Genomic DNA, 23,623 nt, shown 5'->3' with positions numbered 1-23,623 from the left:
ATTTTAATTTAATTTTTAAATTATATATGTATATGTATATCCTTAGTACATATATACAAAGTCTTTGCTTTACAAATTCTACTGTTTTTGTGGAAAATTTTTGTTTTTGGGATATAATTTTGATCCCCATGATGTTAAAATTTGAATAAAATTTATATTATTCTTAAATCTCCAGTATCTCACGTCCATAACTATTTTGCAGTATTCATGGTAATCAATTTTTGTTAATATAAATGCACACAAAAATACTATATGAAATTGTACACGCCTTTTGTTTATTATATGTCGATGACGATTTTTGGCGCACATTTGGTGCAAATTCTATGTTTCTAGATCACAAATGTTGAGTTAACAAAAAAAAGTAAATTTTTAAAAATTAAATGATATTTTAATGTCAATCTGGGGTAGAAGAAAAAATAGTCATACTGTCGAGAATCAAAATTGAAAGTTTATGAGTTTTGTAATTTTTGTTATTTTAAATTTGTTCATGCCCAGATTCACATCATTTGCATTGACTTAACTGAATTAATCTTTTTACTGTGAAAATGGTTGATATAACTATTTAACAAAAATGATTTTTGATTTTATATCAATATTCTTTGTTTTAATTAAAGTAGACACGATACAAACATTTACATACATAGTAATTGCTAAATAATTTTTGTGTCACCTGTATTTCTAGGTTTTAATTAACAACTAGCATTTATTGTTCTCTTGACTTATTCTATTAAGGTTTACACGTTTAGCAGAAATATAATCAATCTCAAAGATATGTTCAAAAAGTTCATATATCATTAATAAGTACAGTCTCTAAATTTAAGGACATCTGGGGCAGTAGTTTTAAATCTAATTTTGAGTTTTTTTTAGTTTTTGAACAATATTTTAGGAGTGTGATTTTGAACATATTTCGGTATAGGGAATATGCAAGGCAAATAAAATACTTTGAGAGCAACATTAAAAAAATATTTATGAAAGAATTTAGTTTTTAATCACTGTAAAGCCGAATCTTGATATCAAACAATGGTCTTCATAGATCGTTTAATTTTTTTTTGGATCCACATACAACAGTTTAATATTTTTGTGTTATTTTAGGATACTTTGTTATAAATTTATTCACCCAGCTTCACAGATGTAATAATATAGTTTACCATTGCATATCCCCAGTTGTTTTAAAATAATTTCAACAATACATGAAAAAATACTGTTTTTATTACGATCAAGTTTTATGAGCATTTGAATAAATCATGGTCAAGTTTAAAATTAATTAATTAAATAAAATTTCTAAAAATACAAAATATGGTTCTAAATCTAATTCAATTCAACAACCATCATAATTATATGATAATACTTCATCAATCCACTTATCTCAATGTTAGAATCAGTCTTGTAATATACACGATACGAAAAAAAATGATGCGGATTTAGATTTTGTAATAAAAACACCGCGTTGGATTTTTCAAAGATTTATCCGCATCAGAAATAATTTTTGTTGTTAGTTTTTTAATTTTTTAGACTTCCATTTCTTGGTATGTCTATCACCACGGTTTCAGGTGAATCTTTTATGTCCAACTCGGTTTGGCGAGGTACGACGTGCCCGTTACTTAATACTGGTGATCTGTCGTTCTGGAAAATAAAAAATAATATTTAAAATTATTATTAATTGATAAATTATTTGAACATTTATTTATGATATTACTTGATAAATAGCTGCTGCATCACAAGCCATAAGTTCCTTTTTGGACAAATGTTCGACAATTGCAGCTGCATAACAATCACCCAACATGTTGTTCGTTGTTCGCACTCGGTCTCTGTAAATTTTTAATGAAAACTGGTAAATTTGCAACAACTACGTGGTTCCAAATAGTTACTGAAGTATAACTTTTATGAATGTTGATTTTATGTTGTAATCGATCTTTATACTTACACAAACCAATCGATGGCAAATAATAAACTGACGTCTTGAATTGGTGCATTGATCGCCGTCAACACCATGAGCAGAAGAACTAACGCAGCCGATGGCACGGACGCCGAAGACATTGATGCAGCAGTCGATGTTAAACTAATTTATATAAAATAAAATTATTAATGGTTAATTAACTTTGTCGATCACAAAAATCTTGCGACTATAATAATAATTGCAATTTCACAAGTTGTTAATATTATCTATAACAATTATCAAATAATTTAACTAACGTGATTCTAAATATAAAAAATATAAAGACTTTTGAAGTAAAACTTCTTTAGGCGCAACTAGAATGTAAATCTGTACAAATGCAATGGAAGTGCGTTACGGCAGATAAGATAAGAGTCGAGTGCCAATGATTCGTCATTCGCTCTTGACTTCATTTCTATACGGGTCGATTAGTCGTCGCGTATGTGAATAGAGATCTGTCGTTGTATGCGTACCGGCATCAACGTTGTATGCGTATCGATATCAATAAGGAAATCGACATAAATAGATAAATAAACATTTTAAAATTACATCATAGTACAAATCTTGACCAATCACAGCGCTACGGTGGTCTAGGGGTTAAGGTCTCTGCCTGCCACGCAGAGGACTCGGGTTCGATTTTCGGTAGGGTTCGAAAAAATTACGTTTAAGAAAAATTATAGTCTTAAGATAAGAAATAATATTGGGTGTATTATGTATATAGGGTTGTAGGCGTATTAGGCGTACTATATAGTTAATTAAAAGGCGTACAACATAGAATTTAAGGTTTAGGCATACGTGAATATGAAATAGGTATCTTACAAGAAATACAAGTTCTATGATTATCGTTAGCAGAATTTTGATACGGGTACTGTATAAAATTCATTTTTATCCTTATAACAACTCTTTAAATATTATTTTATTCATGGCAAATAAAAGAAGTACGTGACATACCTGAACATTTAATTTTTGCAGCCACGAGTACACGTTTTGCAGTTTATTAAATAATTTAATTTCAAAATAGGTATTGTTGAACTAAGAAAACAAAAATAATATTTTGCTTAAATATACAATTTATATTTTTTTACCAATATAAAAGTATTTGCCAATATACATGTGCAGGATTGTCCCAGAACTCAACCAACATGTTCGTCTTTATGTTTGTTCATCACGTTTTTTTTTGATAAATTTATGAAATAAACATTATAAGAACCATGTAAATATATAATTTATAATTTATTATTATATAAATGTGTATAATGGTCGACACTAATAAATGTGTGCATCACGAGTGTTACCATAATACTAATAAACATTATTCAAAATTGTTATATGATGTATTTATTAAATAAGTTTTACTTCAATCGCGTGTGAACCTTATGCGTACTCTTTTTTTATTAAATTAAATTTTTATTCATAGTTTATTCATCATATGCTTTAAGTATAAAATATACATTACATAAAGATATATTTTATTTTATAAAATAGCAAATAAAAGATTTTATTACTAACAACATGATTTGAAAATTATATGATTAAGGTCCATACGTCATGTTCCTGCGTGTAAATTAAAATTCTTTAGAAGTATTCATTTTTAATATTTCATTCATCATTTCTTTATGAATTAACTTTTTGACGATAGAACAATTACGTTTTTCAAAAGCACATGGTATTTTAAATAGCCTTTCAGAAATCAAAATTTTAAATAATTACTTGAGGGTAACAATTAAGTTCATTTCTTTGGAAAAGATTTTCCCCACCTTCAATGTTTTTTTTATAATAAATCACGTTTCTATTTTTCCTTTATTTTATTTTTGCAATTTTTCAACCTAAGATTGCTAAAATCAGAATTACTTGCTTTTTAAGAACAAATAGTATTTTAAAGGGGTAGGGGGTATTTACGTATGTTTTTCTTATTATGGCAACTCAAATAGTTGCCTCATCTATGTATGATTGGGCTTATTAGACGTATAAATTATTAGCACAATTTTAGTAACAGGGCGAATATTTTTTGATGCAGCAATGCTGGATAAGGGCTATTTTTTCTTGAAAATATATTGCTATCTATAATTTTAAATGGAGACCGTTGTCGCAAATGCTTGAATACAAACTGCTTAAAGGGGAATCGAACCCGGGACCTGATTCTCTAGCCACTTATCTATGAGCAAACCCAATGAAATCATAAATGGACTTTAAATGCCAATAAATAAGTGCAAAATATGTACTAAATAATATTTTCAGTCTATTGTAATACTTCAATTACTAAAATTCAATATCAAATTACAATTTTAATTATCTACTAATTACTTTACTCACCAAACTGTTACAATCTCTCCAAATCCTAAATAAATTCCATTCATCTGAGCGATAAATATCGAGGCGACGGCCACGAAAAGGGCTGTTCCGTCCATGTTGATGTTGCACCCGATCGGCAGGACAAACCGCGTTATCCTCTTGTCCACGTGCAGGCGCTCGTGCATACTTCGGAACGTAACCGGCAAAGCAGCGGCCCTGAAAATTAGTAGCATTTTGAATAATAGACTCATTAATAGAGATATAATACATAATACTTTTTATTGTTTACTTAACTCTCAGTGGGGTAAGTTATATTAATCGTCCAATAATCGAAGGTTTCAAAGGTTTCGAAGTTGAACAGTTTAGCATAACTTAGAAAAAATGAAAGTGTGCATGTATGTGTGGATAGAATTTGTCGTCCACATTTAAAAAAAAATTTTCCAACAATATTTGTTTTTTTTGTTAAATATCTGACTGAGATTATTCTGATTTCAATTTAAATTCAAGTTAAAAAAGTTTTAAAAGTTTCTAGCAAAATGTCTTAAGGCAGGATGCCATGCAACACTAGTCTTAATATTTATAGCCAATGTTGATGTTGCATTGAATAAACTTTTAGAAGACATAGCAATCACTGGATTAAAATGTGAATCGAATAATCTGCGTTCTCAAAAAACTGTCATTAACACAGCGACATATGATTTCTTATATACATATTTTTTACCGCTGAACACGAATCTAATGTCGAAATTTGAGGTCGAATAGCAAGAAATAACTAGCTGTGAGTGGAATTCTGTCTTGAGGCAATTATGGCATCGTGCCTTAAGGCAAATTGCTGGAACTTCCCGTACCGTAACGAAATGTTTGAGGAATACTGAATGTTTTCAAATAGATTATTATAAATATTGTAACATTGTCTAATATTTATGAGAATTATATAAACTGAATTGCAAAGTTGAAATTATTTGTAAAGTATATTAGAATTATAGTCAGAATTAAAAATAAAATCTGAAATATTTTCGATATACAAAAAACTAAAAAAAAAAAAAACAAAAAAAAAAAAAATTGGAACAGAATTTTTTTTTCCAAAATCAATTATTTTATTAAGACAAGCAGAAAGTTCTTTGAATCATTTAAATCGGACGCTTAGTTCTCTCAAAACTGCCATTTTTTACATATTCAGCTCCGTATCTTCGAAATGGCTGCGCCTGCCTTTGCCAAAAACTAATATGCACTTCTCCCAATAATTACTAATTGAATGTTTTTTAGATCATTCAAATCGGATACTCCGTTCTCTCAAAAATTCGATTTCTATTTTCTGCACTCTTTGCTTCGTATCTCCGAAACGGCTGGACCTGCCTTTGCCAAAAACTAATCAGCTCTTTTCCCTATCAATAGGAATCGAATGTTTTTTGAACCATTCAAATCGGTTGATCCGTGCGCCCTAAAACGTGACTGGAAATTTGTATCCATACATACATACACACACACACACACATACACACACACACACATCCATTTTTTCTGAGGTATGCCAAAACGTTCAGAAACCTTCAAAACGTCGAGAAATGTTAAAATTTTCAATTCCGATTTTCGGCCCATTACAATAACTTACCCTACGGGAAGTTAAAAAAATGATAAAATCTCCGATCTAGATTTTTTTCTGCATCATAATTAAAAATTTATAATATATGTCGTTTCCTTTCCGTGGCAAGGAAGAAATTGAAAGAAAATTAAGAAACAAAATCTCCGATTAGAAATTTTTCTGCATGAACATTACAATTTTAAAATTTCTGATGTTTCCTAGTCCTTTAATCCCTGAATAACCTGTTCAACGAATTTCTGCAATGCTTTTTGCATCTCCTTTAGTAATAAGTACATTATTAAATATAGCATTGATTGAGAGTAATGATAGTATTGACTTTTTGTCCTGAATAAATTCAGAAAAAAAGACTCAGGTTGTTTGAAAGTTATGAGCTTTTAAGTATAACTTAGAGCTTTGGTAATATTACGACATTTTTTTCTGTTATTGTGGTTAATTTTTATTCGTTTTGTTTATTTAAACTTGGGAACCGTAACCGTGAATGACATTTCTAGGTTCACAGACGAAACTAATAAAACAATTGTCACGAGTTTTTAAGAATTATGACTTTTTTTTTAACTATGAACTTAAATATTTTAAAACCGATCAACTTTGAAAAGCCCTTTATTAAAAAAAAAGTACGAAAGAATGTTGGCACGTTTAATAAAAAAATTGGAGCATTTAATCAGGATTGTAATACTTTTTTTATTATCTCTCTTATCTACTACTGTCCGTTTAAGGACATTTAATTAATTTGTCGAATTTACAATAGTCGGCGATAAAGTAACATTGTTTATTAAAGGGGCATGTTGGAAAAATGCCCCTTTAGTAAACAACTCAATAGTTATTTTTCCATTCGATATACTTGATTTTGTCCAAGTTTGCGTCTATATCAAATATTTGCAAAATCTAAAATAAACTATCAAAAATCTTGTTCTTTGCTTGTTGAATTACTATTCTTATACTCGAAATTTTTCAATAATAAAATTATCAAGTATTTCACCATTTTACAAGTATTTTAAATTTTTAATTAAATGTAAAATTAGAGTATATTTAACAGCTTTGTAACGTTCTTTTCCTAAAAAGAAAGAGCTCAAACTGAACATACAAAAATAAAATAAAATAATCGACACAAAATTTTCCATTATAAAAACTAATCAATCTCCTGTCATTGTCATCTGATGTGCCTCGTATATTATATTTCGCTCAAATGTTTGTACTAAAACCATAAAAAACTCAAGATTTTTTCCATAGCATGTTTTCTAAGCTTTGACACTTTTTATTATAATTTTTATGACAAAGAAATGTCAATGTTGAAAAATTTTCCCGGCTTTCGCACACGACGAGGTTAAAGAACTTCGAATCATCATTTTGAAATAGAAACACTATGACAGAAAATTGGCTTAGGCCGACATTTTGCCAGACACGTGCTAGTAAAACTAATTTAGTATTCACTGTAAGTTATGTCTTTGGCAAATTCTTGATTTAAAACGATTTGCTGTCAGTTATCATGTTCCAAAGAGAGCACGTTTACTTGTTATTTATTTATTGACCGATACGATTGATTTCAGATTGCGAAAATAGTTTGGCAGGTCTGTACTCCGAAAAAAAATCGGTCACAGTTCATAAAAATAGCTGGTTTAATTAAAGATGTATGGTAGTTTTTTCAAATACATATTTAATTAGGAAACTTGGATCGATTTCAATAATCTTGGCGTTGTTTGTTGATATAATTAATTGTTGCATTTGGTGTCTGCATTTTTGTTTCGAACCTCTATGGTCTAAGGGTTGGAACAAGAGGTAAAATTTGAAAATAAGATAAAATTTTTAAATTCATGACTTTTAATTGTATGGTTTTCGAACAGTTTTGGTACTTTATTTAAATAAGTTTAAATCCCTATAAAAACTAGGTATAACTAATATTTTGCCTTAACTAATGCGGTATGTATTGACAAAAATTCACAAAATATCACGTGAACGAGTATAGTAAGATATCACGTATATTTATTTTTTACCATATTTTCTTTAAAAAAATCGACACATTTTCAATTTTCAAAAAAATCGACATTTAACAAATTTTTTTCTCTAGTAAAAATACACAAATTTTAAAATCTTCATTAATTAAAAAAACCGAACGGCTAGTCATATCCGTGCGGAGTCATATTGGGGCGGAGTTGGGGTTTAAGATAAAAAAAAACTCGAAGTTGTTTACGGCCGGAGTCATATTCGACCGGAGTTAAATCTGGGCAAAGTTATATCCGGGCGGGTTCAAATCCGGCCGGAGTTATTTTCGCTATATGGACTACAAAAAACTAACTTGATAAAATTTATTAGTAGTTTATCAGGGCTTGTGCATTAATCACGTGTAGTATTTATGGGGTGGGGGGGTTTTACGAAATATCACGTGGATTTTTACCTATTTTTTTTCTAAATCCAAACATTTAAAAAAAAATCAAAAGTTTTACAATTTTTCTGCAAATACACGTTATGTTTGATGGGGGGGGGGTATTTGGGAATTTTACCACGTATCACCAACGAGGAGGAGGGTCCAAAAATCTTTAGAAAATTCACCGCGTGATTAGTAGATGTCTCCTAATATATGAAGTACCTATTGCTCTTGGACTAATCGAATATATTTTTCTCTTGCTACTTTCCTTATATTATTTAAAAAAATCTAATTTAAGATATCTGTGACATAAACTGCCTGAATATATGTAATATAATGATAATGATAATAATAGCTAGTAGCTCAAAGTATAAATGATAAAAATATTTGAATAAAATATGTTTTAACAACTTACGTGGATGCAGTGGCGAAAGCTGTCAGCATCGGCTGCACCAATCCAAAGTAGAATTTATAAGGATTCTTTCTCACGAATAGGAAGTACAGTAGTTGCATCACGACCAGCTGGTAAAAGAAAACTCCTACCACAATCGTAGCAATGAACCAGGCTAATTGAGACATCACCAGACCTACGAACAGATTTAATCAATATATACACCCGAAATCTTTTCGAAATTCAATCCCACAAAAATTAACACATCTCTCTGCGAAGAAGCCTGTAAAGTTCCGTAGAAAAAAAGCAAGAAAAACAACAAAAAATCTGGTAGCAACAAAAATATAAAAATGTCTCCTGCTGCTGAGAACTGAAAATTTTGATCTCGTGGTAATGAAACTAAAAGTGTATGGAAATTAAAATCAGAGTTCTTCCATCTGAAATTGATGAGAAATTAAAAATAAAAATTAGTTGAAATACTTACCCAGCAAATTGATTAAACATGAGCAAATTTACATCTCAAGACAAATCCTACAGCTGTTTCAAGCTGTTAAGCCTATAATATTTGTGGAAGTTGATAGTAAAACACGTGTACACGATTATAAATAGTTGTTTTCTGTAAAAACATGAATTTTCTTCGGAAATTTTGGATACAAAAATAAAAAACACTTCGTTAATTTGTAGAAAAAGAAACAAATAAATTTTCGTCTCAAGGTTACATAGTATTTTCTAGCCGGTTGATGAATTATTAAAAAGTTAGAGGATTTAATAGTGTATTATTTCGGTATTTTTCGTTTAGATTTTGACGATAAAAATAATCAATATAAAGAGCGAGTTGCCACGCACGATTTTCTTAATCTAGACTGTTGTTTACGGATGATTTATGTCTTCAAAAAAATAATTAATATTTATTTACTTAATAAATGTAAATGAATATTGCTTTTTTTAAATATTTGGCGTCATATTGAAAATCTACTCGAGCTTAATAAATTCTAAATTTTAAAGAACGACATTCGTTGCATATTTTCATGTGGAACAGTAATAATAAAAAACAATATTTGTTGCTTAAAAATAAACTTATTTAAGTTATAAGCTTAAATAAGTTCATTATTTTCTATATCTTCATCAATCACTTAAATTAACGTTTATTGCTTGATTTCTATTTGAATTATCATTTTTGCAACTATTTGTTTTTTATAAACACTTTATCATTTCCGATTTTTTTTTGAATAATTGTGCAGCTAATTTCAACAATCAGTCGATGTCTACAGTAAAAAAACAGAACTACTTGAAAAAAAATCATGAAAATTATTTTTTTTAATATTTAAGATATTAAATTGATATTTAAAACGTTTAGTTGTACTGCTGATCAAATATTAGCCTGAATAGGTTCTTGGTGTAAATGAAACTAGAAATGCGCTATACACCCGATCAATACATGTTTAATTATTTGATTATTAAAAAAAATTGCCACCGATTCAAAATTTAGTATTGAATTAATCTCGACTCTATTAATTTTATTCTTCGTCGAGTGATTTTTCTATATATTCGACATACGTTTGAAAACAAATTCCCTCATGTCCTGTAAGAAATGTTATTTGTTAGACGTATTAAAAAACAAGCCACCATTTACAATACAACTTAACAAAAAGAACTTGATACAAAAATTATCTGAAAATACAAAGTGTACAAAAATATAATAATTCCTATAAATATCCTAGTTTATCACAGTGTTTTGATGGATTTCGTCCTGGATAACAAATCTATAGAGCTGAATCCATGTTAAATAATGAATCGGTGATCCAATTGTTAATTTATGCCTTCTGATGTGTTTGTTACGTACCTCTTGGAGATGAAGAAGTTTATTTATTCTCTCTCTGATCACACTCCACATCCTATCAATTACATATTAATCATTTAGTGCCTTGTCCACTCGCCATGCACTTCGTAAATGATCAGATATAAAATCATATTTATGGGCAAAGGACATCGATATATTAATAAGTAGAGAATATGATTAATATCCGAGATTTATTAGCTTTTTGGCTATAAATGAAGTCTTTGCTTACTTTGTTTGATATATCCGATGTCCTTTGATTGGATTTTGTAGGAAATTTGAAGAGTTCAATCAACTGGTAAATGTTTGTAGGGTTTGACCAGTACAGATTTATCTATACACGTGCTAAAATCATTACAATATGTATTTTTAGGTTAGAAATAAAAGAAAAAAAATCAGGACGATCTTACTGAATTTTTGTTATAATTTTTATGATTTCAATAAAATGTTGCTCTAATCTGCTAATCATATAGAAACGGTTCTTCCTATCGCCTTAATAAACTAATTAACTAATTAAATTATTGACTTAAAATTCGACATGAATACACCCACGTACTTTATTTCAATTTTAGTGTCAAAGGTTTCAGAACGACATAAAGCATCGACAAACCATAAAATTAGCAAATTGTATTTTCTGGCCAATGTCAAAACATATTCAATTTTTCAAATTTCCTACAAAACCATTAAAACTATCTACAAAAATACAACAAAACAAAATCAAAAAATAAAATAAAACATCATCACATCAACATTTGCTCACCGAGGTCCTCGACGCCCAATATTTTTCCGGCGATGACGCTACTGATGCCAATTGGTGTCAGCCACATGACTCCGGTCACCATTTTCATGACGACTTCAAAAATGGCACCAAAGAAATCGATCACGACTTGACCTTTCTGTCCAAGTGTTCCCAGTAAAGTGCCGAAAACTAGGCAAAAGAACACGATGCCCAAAGTGTTAGTACCAGTCCTAAAAAAAAAGTAAAATTGATATTAATTTCGACGAATTATTTTTTTGAAAGTTATATTTCGATTTTATATCATTACTTTATTTCTGTAATTTTATATTAATATTTTGTTATCGATAATGAACCTATAGAATGAAGATGCCACACTGTGAATCATTTATCATATTTTAAAAATTAAATTATTTCCATTTTTTTTCAATTTTGTAAAAAAACATATTTTTCATGAATCAGTAATTTAAAAAATTGCAATATGATTTTTTTATAATTATAAAAATGTCTTAATATAATTGCTTAACCAGTGTTAATTCCTTAACCAAACGCAATATTCAATGAAATAGTAAACACTTTTTTCTTCAAGGAAAATTTTTTGTAGGTTTTTACATTATATTATAATAATATGTTTATTCACATATTTCATATTATATAAAAAAATTTTTTAAATAATCTTACACTCATTCATACAGAATTTATCGAATTCATTGTAAAACGAATTTTTATTAATTTGTCATATAATTACTTTAATTTTGGTATATTGTAATTATTTTAAAGTAATAGTTATGTAATGTAAAAGTATGAAATTCAAACGATAAAAAATACTTAAGGCAACAATTATACTTAAAGCTTTATTTTTTCTAAATCATTGTCATGCTTTATAAAATTATATACTTATAGAGAAATATAATAGCAATCAGAGTAATCGATATTTCTGAAAGCCTTTGAAAAGTTAGAAAATACATTTATGAATCCAATTATATACAAACTTTACAATTACTCATTTCATATTATATTAACCAGCAAAAGTAGTTCGATTAAACTACTACGTTGTTAGTAAAGTTCTGGTTAGTCAAACTTTTTCATAATAATTAAATATTACAGAAAATTAAATATAACAAAAATATAAAATGTTCATTTAGTAGTAAAAATGCTGTATATGTATTACATGCCTTAGTTATTAATACATGTGCTTATGTAAAATGTTTTTGTATAGAATATTTGATGATTTTCATATGTTTCCTCTGACTTATTATAAATTTTATTCGAGAATTTATTAATATTCAATAACAAGGGAATGAATTTAAGTAATAAATATAAATGAATAATAAAATGATTATATATTATTTCGTTCCTTTAGAAAAGCAACCGAATATGTGAATGAGTTTATAGAGTATAATATAATTCAATCCATTTTCGTTCAATCTGATAATCATTATTCGAATTTGTGAAATATTTGTTTGCTCAAATATATAAATATATATATATATATATATATATATATATATATATATATATATATATTCGAATGTATTAAAAAAAAACTTGAATAAATAGTAAAGTCCATTCAGTAACTCGTTGATCGCGTGCTTCTAATATGTTTTCGTGATTATTATTAGCATGCTCAATGTTAAGCTAAAATCTAGATTTAGCAAATAGCGGGTCATTTAGCACTACATGTCTATAAAATATGCACATATAAACGAGATATTCTAACCGAAGTATTGATATTTTAAATTATATGCATTAACACTTTACACACGTTTTGTAAATTCAAAATTATACCACATAATGAACAGGAAAACGTATGTGATAATTTATGAGTAAAAATATAGTCGAACACCAAGTTGGATCATGTAAGCTGGTAAAATTAATATTTTATAAAAAAATATATTTATAATTTGTTTGTTGCTTGGACCAGATTTCTTAAATAAGTTTTTAAATTTTATAACAACTATTAATTTAAAATTGTTCTTGGAACGAAGTGCAAACTTGGCAAAGATTAATTCTAAAGGCAAATGAAATCAAAACAATACTGAGAATTTAAATACGTTTAGATGTTCTTCATTGAATGACATGATCATTAGAAATAATGGAAGTACTTGAGCGAGGGGATTTTCTCATGCATATCAAGTAGTAATGAATATTTAATACGATGCTGTAACTTTTGTATTTATTATTGTTATATATATATATATATATATATATATATATATATAAACGTATTCTTCTATTTGTTGTTAATTTATTGCTAATCGCAATTTTAACACACCATTTGATGCATAGACAGTGTGGAAATTTATATATCATTATTTAAATAACATATTTCTTATAATTACAGAATAATATTAAGAATTTTTTTGAGCAATAATAAAAAGTAGAGACTTTTTCGGTGAATAATTTTGAATGCAATAAAAATGAAAAATTTTGTGAAAACATAATCATTAAAACATAAAAATTAATAAAACTATACCTGGAAGAGCAGTCACAAATATAAACTCATTACGTTTACTAAAATTCTGCATGTAGATTTAAGATTTTAAGATTTTACCTCTAATTAATACGTAAGTAATAAGCATTTTAATGGTAAATCAATTTATAATCAAAACCTTGTAAGTATATATGGATTTATACTCAAGCTAAATATGTGCAATAATCTGTTTTTTTCGTATTGAAAGACAAATTTATAATAAGAAAATAATAGAAAGATACGAATTTTCTTAAGGTATTGTAGATAAAGTATCTAATATGCACGCACTTTTGGTGCCTACTTAAAGTAAATAATATAGAAATTATAAAATATTTAAAACAAATTATTAATAATAAAAATATTTCAAAGGAATTTTCAACATCATTGGTCTATATTAATATCTCTGAGAATGCCGATGTTACGGCTATGTTCACTCTATAAAAAAATTAATTATTATTATCATTGTCTTCTATTTTATTTTTTATCTTTGTATCCTAGTTGATACAGATAAAGTATTTTAATCTTTGACAAATGTGAATTTTGTTCCTAATATATTTTATTCCAAATTCTAATATGTTTTGATTCCAAATCGTTATACAATATGTAAAAATAGTGCAAAAGTTACAAACTTATTTATAAAATTTGTTTTTGTGGGAAAAATTAATCTTGTGCTTTGTAATGGATGCCAAAACATGTTTCTATTAAGTCAACTACGTAATCATGTTATTATTTATGTTTTACTATTTAGTTGATGACAACTCATTTCAATTACATTTGCATGCATAAAGATTCTCAGTATTGTTTGTTTTTATTTGCTAGAAAAATCTTGTGCAGAGTATGCACTAATAATAGTTGCAGTTTAATTAACACACAAATGCTGCAGATTACTTTGTTAGCTTGTAAACCAAAATTCTCCAAAATTTCGATTTTTTTATGTATATAATTTACGTATCTCTCAATGAAACTAAAGATATATTTCAACATATAAAATTGGTATAAAATAATAAACGAACATGTATTTTAAGAAATATAAATATGTACGTAACATTTTTTACATTGTTCGGATATTTACCCGTAGGTATAGTATCTCTCATCGTATACGTGGTTTTATTCGCTCTGAAGGAAAATCGGTGACAAGCCAAGTATCATCCGCTGCTATGGGTCGATCAGGATATAGTTTGGCATGGGGTGTTTTGTCATACCAAATGATATTTTATCATATAATTTTTATAAAATATTTATTAATTTACCTGTATTGCACCGCTCGTACTAGTTCAGGATCTAGGTCACTCGCGTTCGTGTTGGGCGCGGGAACGTAGACGGTGTGAGCCTGTTGGAACGCGGCCTGGAATAGGTTGTCCGGGAACAGATTTCTGAAAACCGAAATAGATATCGCATTTTAGATATTTATATCACTTTAGTGGCATAGGTAATGCGATGAAGGAAGCATATTTTATTAGTAAATGGAAATAGATTATTTTCGCGTTTGAGACATTTATATTAGTTCCGTGGTTTACAAAATGTGGAGCACTTCCTCTCTGGTGGCATACAGTCGCTTTTAAAACATTATTTTTATAAAAATAAAACAATACCGTTGAAAAAATATTTAGGAAGCATATTTTATTAGTAGATGGAAATAGATTGTTTTCGCTTTTTCGAGACTAATAAGTCTCTAAGTCGAGACTAATAAGTTATGGAGATAAATTCCTTGTTTAACAAACGTATATCACTTCTAGGTTGCATTTGATAATTAAATTAATGATACAGAAACCATGCTTACGGATTTATTTTAGTTCACTTAACTTTAATTCAATTATTGTGTATCGTGAAACTAATATAATTTCTCATAGGCATAATATATTTGAAGACGTCAAAGCAATTTTAAAAAAACAGAAATCATATTTGAAGTTTTGAGTGTCAATTTGACATTTAAATGCTTGAAACAACCAACAATAAGTATAACTTATATAGTCATAATTGTAAAACATAATTTTATACTTATTTGGAAAAATTAATTTTAAAAATATTAACAATAAAATTACTACTTCATACAAATTAAAATAAATGCAATTAAAATAAATTATGCTAAAACTTTGATAAAGTAAATTGCCAAAAATAATTTATGAAAGAAAATGATTCAATTTCATATAAATATTCTTCAACTTTTTCAAATTATTCAAATAAAATTTTTAATTATTTAAATAATCGATCAATATTAAATTAATTTAAATAAATTACTAATGAAAACTAATGAAATTAAAAAAATATTCTGATCTACCTACTTGGTAAAACTCTTACATAATTATAACATAATTAACTGTAATTTATTCTAGACGTTTTACCAATTACATAATAATAGTATATTAAGGTATAATTGTCCTTATGACATCGAATTCAAATGTTGTTTTGTATGTAACAAAACACGATTTGTTTACGCTTTTGTGATATATAGGTAATTCATAATTATCAAGACAATAATTTGTTCTACCCATTAATCATAGAAATTAATAATGCATTTGTACAGAAATGTTAAAAGCAAATTAGTAGTCAACAAATAAAAATCTATAACCAATATTTGAACTAATTGTATAAGAAAATTGTTATATCCCATTATCCCAACACAAATGCTTTATAGTCTTTTATTAATTTATTCATAATATTAAAACTATGTATTGGCTTCAAATAAAATTAATAATTAATCAAAACAATCAAACAAACTATAAACTATTACTAAAGCTAAAGAAAGTCGGTAATCATAAATACCATAAATGCTGTAGAAAAATTATAAGAATAGTACTTTATCAAAAGATATTGTAATAACATGAAATTAACTACGCATTTTGTGAAAATTAGTTCCGTGATAATTTCGATAATGTTTTTTTTAATAAATTTTTGTCAATGGAAATTTTCTCAAATTGAATAAAAATCCATTATTGTTATCTTTCTGGCAGTTGGTTTTTGGTTATTAGTTGATTACTTGCGTAAAAAATAAATATTGGAATAGTTGACGACAAACAAAACACCAAAAATCGATTTATTTCTACCTAATTACTATCATGGTTCCATGATACATAAAATTGTACTTAAGTGATAAAAATATTAATCTAAATATGGAATGTTGAGTGAAATGCTTTTTTAATCGCACAGATACTTATTTTTGTCACTTTGATAAAAATATTTCCATAGTAGAAAATGTTATATGACAGCATTTTAAAATATAATGATTCATTTTGTGTGATTATTTTGGTATTTGATAATCGTAAAAAAATTATTTACCTTCCCAAATCCAAAAGGCTGTCCAAGATGTTAACTTGTCTCGGTCCATTGGAGCTGATAAAATCAGGATGCATACCAGGATCACCAGGATGTATCAGGAGAACCAGGCAAATGCCCAAAATGGCATTAAATAAGGAAGTGGAAACAAAATACAATAATGTTCGTAAAGCAATTCGTCCATTCATCCTAGCATTTAGACTAGCAGATCCTGATATCAAACTTGCTATCACCAAAGGAAGGATCATCAATTTAAGGACCCGCATGAACAGTTCTCCAGGATATGATATCAACATTATTGATTCGGCATCCAGATGGGCGGGACGTAGACCAAAACCTGGAAAAAAATGAAAAATTAAATACAATATTAAAACTATATTTGATTGGGATTACTTCACAAGAGAGAAATTTGTGATCGCCACAAAATATGATACATTCTAAATTGTTGGACACCAAAATTTAAAAAATATGTGTAAAATTTGACCATTTTTTGACATTTTTCCAAAAATGTCGCAAAAACATCAGGTGCAAATTTAAAAAGTATCTGATAAATCTTGCTTTAGACTGGCATTGACAAGTTTTGTGCTAAGATCAGTCTAGCAGATTCTCTATAATTAGCAGATAATAGCATTTTTTTGCAATAGCAATATCAATATATTGATAACCATTTTATTTCATAAATAAGGTAACTTCATATTTATATATTAATTACTTAGTACGATCATTATTTCAAGTTTCTTCAAGTGATCATAAATCGAAACGAATCCTTGTAGAAGCTATCACGCTATTTTGTCATTAGACAAATTGTAGTCAGTAAACTCATAAAATCTGTTTACAAACTTCGAAGCATTAAATAGACATCCAAATTATTTTATTAAACATGTATTTAAATACCCAAAATAGAAAAACGATTATACATGTCTTGAATTCGCCGTAGCTGTGAATGGATTAGTTTTGGGTTTTAGCCATAATTCAGAGCTTTTAATATTATGTTATATGAAAAGAATTAATCTAGACTAAACAACATAAACTTTTATTTTCTAATAATAATTTACTGTAAAAACCACATATTCATGGTAATTTTAGTACAACACGTCAATTTGTGGTTTGGAATTCTTTTTCGGCGAGACACATTTGATAAATTATTATAAACGACTAATTTGTATCTGAAAATTTGAGTTTAGTATTTCAAATAGAATGAATCATTAAAACACCTAAATATAAAAATCGCAAATATAGTTTTGTCTTGAAATATCAAGCAAATGTTTAGTAAATCTTAGATAATTTGTTTTATCTATTTTTACACTATTTTTTCATTTAGTATATTTTTTAGTAATTTATTTTATAAAACTTTGGTTTAAGAATTTGACAAATTATGTTTTAATATTAGTATGTAGTGCTTATTATTATTTAGTTTTAAATTTCTTTTAAAATTATCGGGATTTCATCATTTTATTTGTATGAAGTAATAAATATTGAATATTCATACTAAACTTTTTTTTTGTTAATTTATATAGAAAGCATTCATTTGTTGAAGCTTATATTAGTTATATTTATTATTATATTATTTTAATAAATATTTATATTATATTATTATGAATATTTTTTTATTGATTGATTTAATATTAAATTAATTTTTATGTGAAATAAGAAAAATACATTTTGATATTCAACAAAAATGTTAACGCAAAAGTTTCGATTGGAATAATTAGATTTGAAGAGAATTTGAATTACTTAACCTTTGCCACTCGGATGCCGCCGAGTTTAAATCAACAAATAAGTGACAATAAATTATAAAACTTGAATGATTATTTGAATAAAAAAAATATTTTATGCAATAAAGAACAAGTTTATCAACAAATTAATTTGTCTTTTCTTGAACATAATATTTTCAAAGAAAAAAATGAAAAACGAAAATGTTTCCATAAGAGAAATTTTATCTTCCCAGGTTGGATATGATAATAAATTATTATTATACCAAAAAAAATTATTGTAGTTGAATTATATAAATTAGTATACTTGACTATTTAAAAACAAAAATTGTTTCTCTATATTATTTTACATATGAGTACAATTTTCGGCCAGTGACCTGACATACGACTATTCCAATAATTACATATGATGGATATCCTAGATTTATTTTAGGCGGTTTTTCAGATATATTTATCGATTCACTGTTGCCACCTGGAATTTTCTTCGAATTCGATGTTAGTAAGTTTTATTTATTATGTAAATGAAAACTATTTTTTGTTTTCCATTCCGCAGAGATCAGACACGTGGGTAATACGAAAAATGTAAAGAAACGCAAATGAAATTGCGGAAAAGCAAATATATGTAAATTGCAGAGCAAATATAAAATGATAAAATGCGTTTGGAGAGGCTTAGCAAATTGCGGAAAAGTTTACATAGTTTTTCCACGATAGCTGTGTTTTTAAATTGTCGTTAATTAACCGTGCGATGCATAAATAAATAAATATATTTAAAGAAGTAATACACCTAAGTAACATTTATATTTTGCTTGGTGGCTGCAACAAACAATAATGCAACATTTTTAACTCAAACTTTAAGCAATTTATTGTGATAATTTAAATTAATACAACTCACTACAATAGTAATTATTTTTTATATTATCACAGTTTATTATTATTAGTATTATTCCAACTCGATCATTCCATTTTTTAATTTTACCACCTATTATTGTAATATTTTATCGCTTTTCAAAGTTATATCGCAGTATTTAGCGGAAAAAGCTATTTTATTTACATTTTTCTAAAATTTGAAAAGTTAAATCAATATTTATTAATTATAAATAATATTTTTTGTCTTTTATTCATTTTTAGTGCAACCATAATTTTTAGAGAAAAAACAATTCTATTATTTAAACAAAACTCTTGTAATGTAATAATTATTCGAATTATATGAGAACTCATAGCTCAAATATATTTGACTAAACAAAAATATAAATTATATTGATAACTTCAATTATCAATATAAAAAGATTGAAATCTAAATTTACCACCTTAAAATATACTAATAATTCAATTATTTAGTAAGAAATTTTCTTCTGCGTCACTTCGCTCTCTTAAATGATCTTTTATTGGTAAACATTCATAATATTGCGTTTCCACGAAAAAAATATTTATTTCTCAATTTACCTTGATCTGACGTAGTTTTGTTGACTCAAAAATTTAAAGCAAATGTAAAAGTAAATTGAAATATTAAAAAATCTCAATACTTGTGTCAATATTCAACCAGTTCAAATGAAACGAGAGTGGATCGATAATTTCTGAACGTTTTTCTCAGATTTTAATATGATTTAATTGATATTTCATATGGTCTGTTAAAATACTTTTGAATTTGTTTTGATTGGAATCCACAGAAAAATTACTTTTTTATAAAAATATGATTCTGAAAACTAATATTTTTAATAAGTAATGATTTATAATGAAAAGAGAGTGGATCGATAATTTCTTAATGTTTTTCTCAGATTTTAATATGATATTTCATATGGTCTGTTAAAATACTTTTGAATTTGTCATGGTAAAAGAATCAACAGAAAAACTACTTTTTTATAAAAATATGCTTTTGAAAACTAATATCTATAATGAGTAAAAGTAATGTATAACAACCAGATAAACCAAGTTAAAAAAACACAATCGTTCATATCAAATAAAAAATAAAATTTAACTTAAAGATATAGGAATAAATGAAAATAAAAAGTCAATTTACATATAAAAACATATAAAATTATTAGAAACACAAGTTTTGTTATAATTTTTACCAAATTAGACCTATTGTGTTCATTTTATGCTGAATAATACTAAAATCCCTTTACACAATGAGATATCATATGTACATTTTTTCTGAGAAATACTAATTTCGCTTTATTTTAATAATATAATAAAATCCTCAGGTTTCTGGTTTTATACCTTTTGTATGTTTTCATTTAGTGTTCCATATGACTACAAATCGGTATTATGTAAATCCGATTAATGCAAATAGGATTAGTTTTGTCATTATAATTTTTTTATATGCATTCCTGGCATTATACAAATGACTAAAAAATTGTAGATTTTCATAGAAAAAAATTCTAAAAAAGTGGAAATAATGATATACATTGTTGAAAGTCATATCTGTAAAATAATATTGTTTGAAATTAATATTAAAACAGTGTTGGCTATTTTTTGTGTTTCTTATAATTGATACGTATTGTGAAAAATATAGCAATTTTTACACAAAAATAGCATTATTTTGTAAAATAAATAAACAAGCGTTGTAAAAAAATATATTATTATGTACAAAACGTAATTTGTAATTTGAAATCAAAATCTAAGAAAATTTGGATAATAAATTGAGGAATGAGCTGTATTATGTTATGCCTTAGTAAAGTTCACAAATTTTACTCTACATTAATCCTAATCATTAGATTAAAAATAGCCATTAATTTCTTTCCAAAGTTAAACAATTCAATTAATCATTTTGCTTAATATAAAATTGTTTACCAAGGTTAGTTTTCACAGTTATCACATAGTTTCAATTAAATTATTAAGTCTCTATATTTTTGCATATTAAAACTAATCAGATTGGCAGACCTTTTATGTTTTTATATTAAGATATGATACAAGGACTATGTTTGTAGATTTGCCAAAAATAAATTAGAAGATGATCAAATTTGAATGCATGTATAATAATTTTTTTTTAGATATTATACTAGCTGTATCAGAGTAGAACAATATTTGGAACAATTACATTCCTATGCAAATATTTTTATCATGTGTATAACTCATTACGTATGAAACTTCAAATCTTATTTTTCGTATGTGTAAATTATTTTATAAAAGTAATAAATATATTAATATTTGTATTATTTATTTTATTTAAATAATTTTTGATCTATTTATTATTCATAAATTTGTTAATACCGCAAAACACGCAATAAATTAAAATATTTCAATCTCAATTATATTTTACTTAAATGCTTTTAGCTTATTTGTTTTGGTTCTCTGTAATATCGATTACTTATTGTTGTCTAATTATTTCTCCTAAGTGTTGTTGAAATAATTGGCAGTTAATGCTTCAACGGTTCGTAAACATAAAATTTTCTCTGTATTCTCTAATTTAATGAATTCATTTTGTTAATGTATTTTTCGGATCATATGCTAATATGCAAATGATTCTAATTATTTTTAATGCGTATGAATTGATAATTTATATACTTTTTATCCAAAATACGTTAAATGTAACAATATAACTAACAAATAGTTCAGTTGTATTATGTAGGTTTAACTTGTTTCATAAGGTCAAAATTAGCAATAATTTTGAAACTTATTTTGAATCCCTATATTTCATTACACCGTATAATGTACTTTCAAATATTACTATTAGCTGCAGGTTACTATATATTATTTTTGAAAATTATTATTGCAATCTTGATATATAATTGTAATATATTTTGCGAGATAGTGAATAAATTATTATTATTTGTTTGTAAATTTGCAAACTTTCATATTAAATTTATCTGGTTCATTTTAAATTATCTGAAAATTTATGACGTTTTACTGACTACTTAAATACTGCATATTTCGTTTAGTTAAATTATAATCCTGATAAAAGATAATCAGAGCTAGTATATGAGTTTATTCAAGTTTGAAGTTTTAAAATATTTTTATAATCTCAATATTTTAAACTATTTAATACATCTACTGATTGTTAAAATATCTAAAAATTTGATTATACTCCAAAATATTAAGCACATATGTATGTTAAAAACATGCGTGAGCGTGTAGAAACAATAAATAAATTTACATAATTGATAATAAATTTTAAATATGGTTTTACTATGCAAATTCCAACGATTCATTTGCATTTATTATTTAATAAACATAAACAACTATTTATTATGCAAAGGTAAAAAAATATATTGCGAACAATATGAAAGGTTTCGAAAATACTACTGAAAATTCATCATAAAACGTTTTTATTTTTATTGTGTCAAAAATCTCTAAGTGAATTGTTATAAGCTATTGAAATGGCAAATTTTGAGAAAGACATATACGTACACTAGAGTTTATATAAAATCTTTTTAGAAAACCAGTAATCGAATAGTACTTTTATAAAAAATTGTTTTTTACAGGCTTCGGGTTTTTATGAAAAAAACTACTTGTTCGAATAATTTTTTTATTTATAACAGAATAAATTCTATTTTTAACAGAAATTATCTAGTGATTAAATGCATCATTTTCCGTCAATTTTCTTGATAATTTTAAATGGAATTTTTTAGAACAAAAAAATAATAAATGACCAGGATTAAATAACTTTAAAACAATTAATTATGCGGTATTTATGAATAATTTTTATATATCCGTTTGTAAATCTTTTTAAAATTATATAACGAGGGACGGCTATCGCTTTGCACAGTATTTTTTTATCAATCTGGTACATTTGGCTATATTAATCATTTTCGATTTTATCTGAGAGTTATTCATACACTGAAAATCGTTTTTTTTAACTGAAACCCGGTGAAACCCGGTCGAATAATCTTCGTCATAACTTTATTCTGGGGCTCGGTTCCGTAGCCGGTTCCTTAGTGCCGACAAACCCTAATGTAATGGAAATACGCACTACCGAACAATAAAATAAATAAAATTGAGAACCGGTATTTACTACTGAAACCGGTTTACGAATACAATAATTTTTTCCTAAAAACCGGCTTTCGAGTAATTT

The 23,623-nt window shown here is 26.6% G+C and overlaps 1 protein-coding gene across 1 annotated transcript in view; it reads right to left on the bottom strand.

Annotated features, from left to right (window-relative positions):
* Window positions 1-1,370: 1,370 nt before the first annotated feature.
* The window catches only part of LOC113375827 (excitatory amino acid transporter), a 65,787-nt gene continuing 43,534 nt past the window's right edge, over window positions 1,371-23,623 (bottom strand). The window contains exons 4-9 of the mRNA XM_026615777.1: window positions 11,179-11,387; window positions 8,606-8,777; window positions 4,247-4,441; window positions 1,925-2,059; window positions 1,697-1,808; window positions 1,371-1,623 (exon numbers count right to left, since the gene is read on the bottom strand). Coding sequence (XP_026471562.1) covers window positions 1,501-1,623; window positions 1,697-1,808; window positions 1,925-2,059; window positions 4,247-4,441; window positions 8,606-8,777; window positions 11,179-11,387 — 946 coding nt within the window. The 3' untranslated portion in view covers window positions 1,371-1,500. The remainder of the gene's footprint in view (window positions 1,624-1,696; window positions 1,809-1,924; window positions 2,060-4,246; window positions 4,442-8,605; window positions 8,778-11,178; window positions 11,388-23,623) is intronic.

Source organism: Ctenocephalides felis, unplaced genomic scaffold (genome assembly GCF_003426905.1).
Source record: "Ctenocephalides felis isolate EL2017-DRISC unplaced genomic scaffold, ASM342690v1 CF-g0.4_SCAFFOLD_00845, whole genome shotgun sequence".
Classification (NCBI taxonomy): Eukaryota; Metazoa; Arthropoda; class Insecta; order Siphonaptera; family Pulicidae; genus Ctenocephalides; species Ctenocephalides felis.
This window is presented reverse-complemented; position numbering and strand designations above follow the sequence as displayed.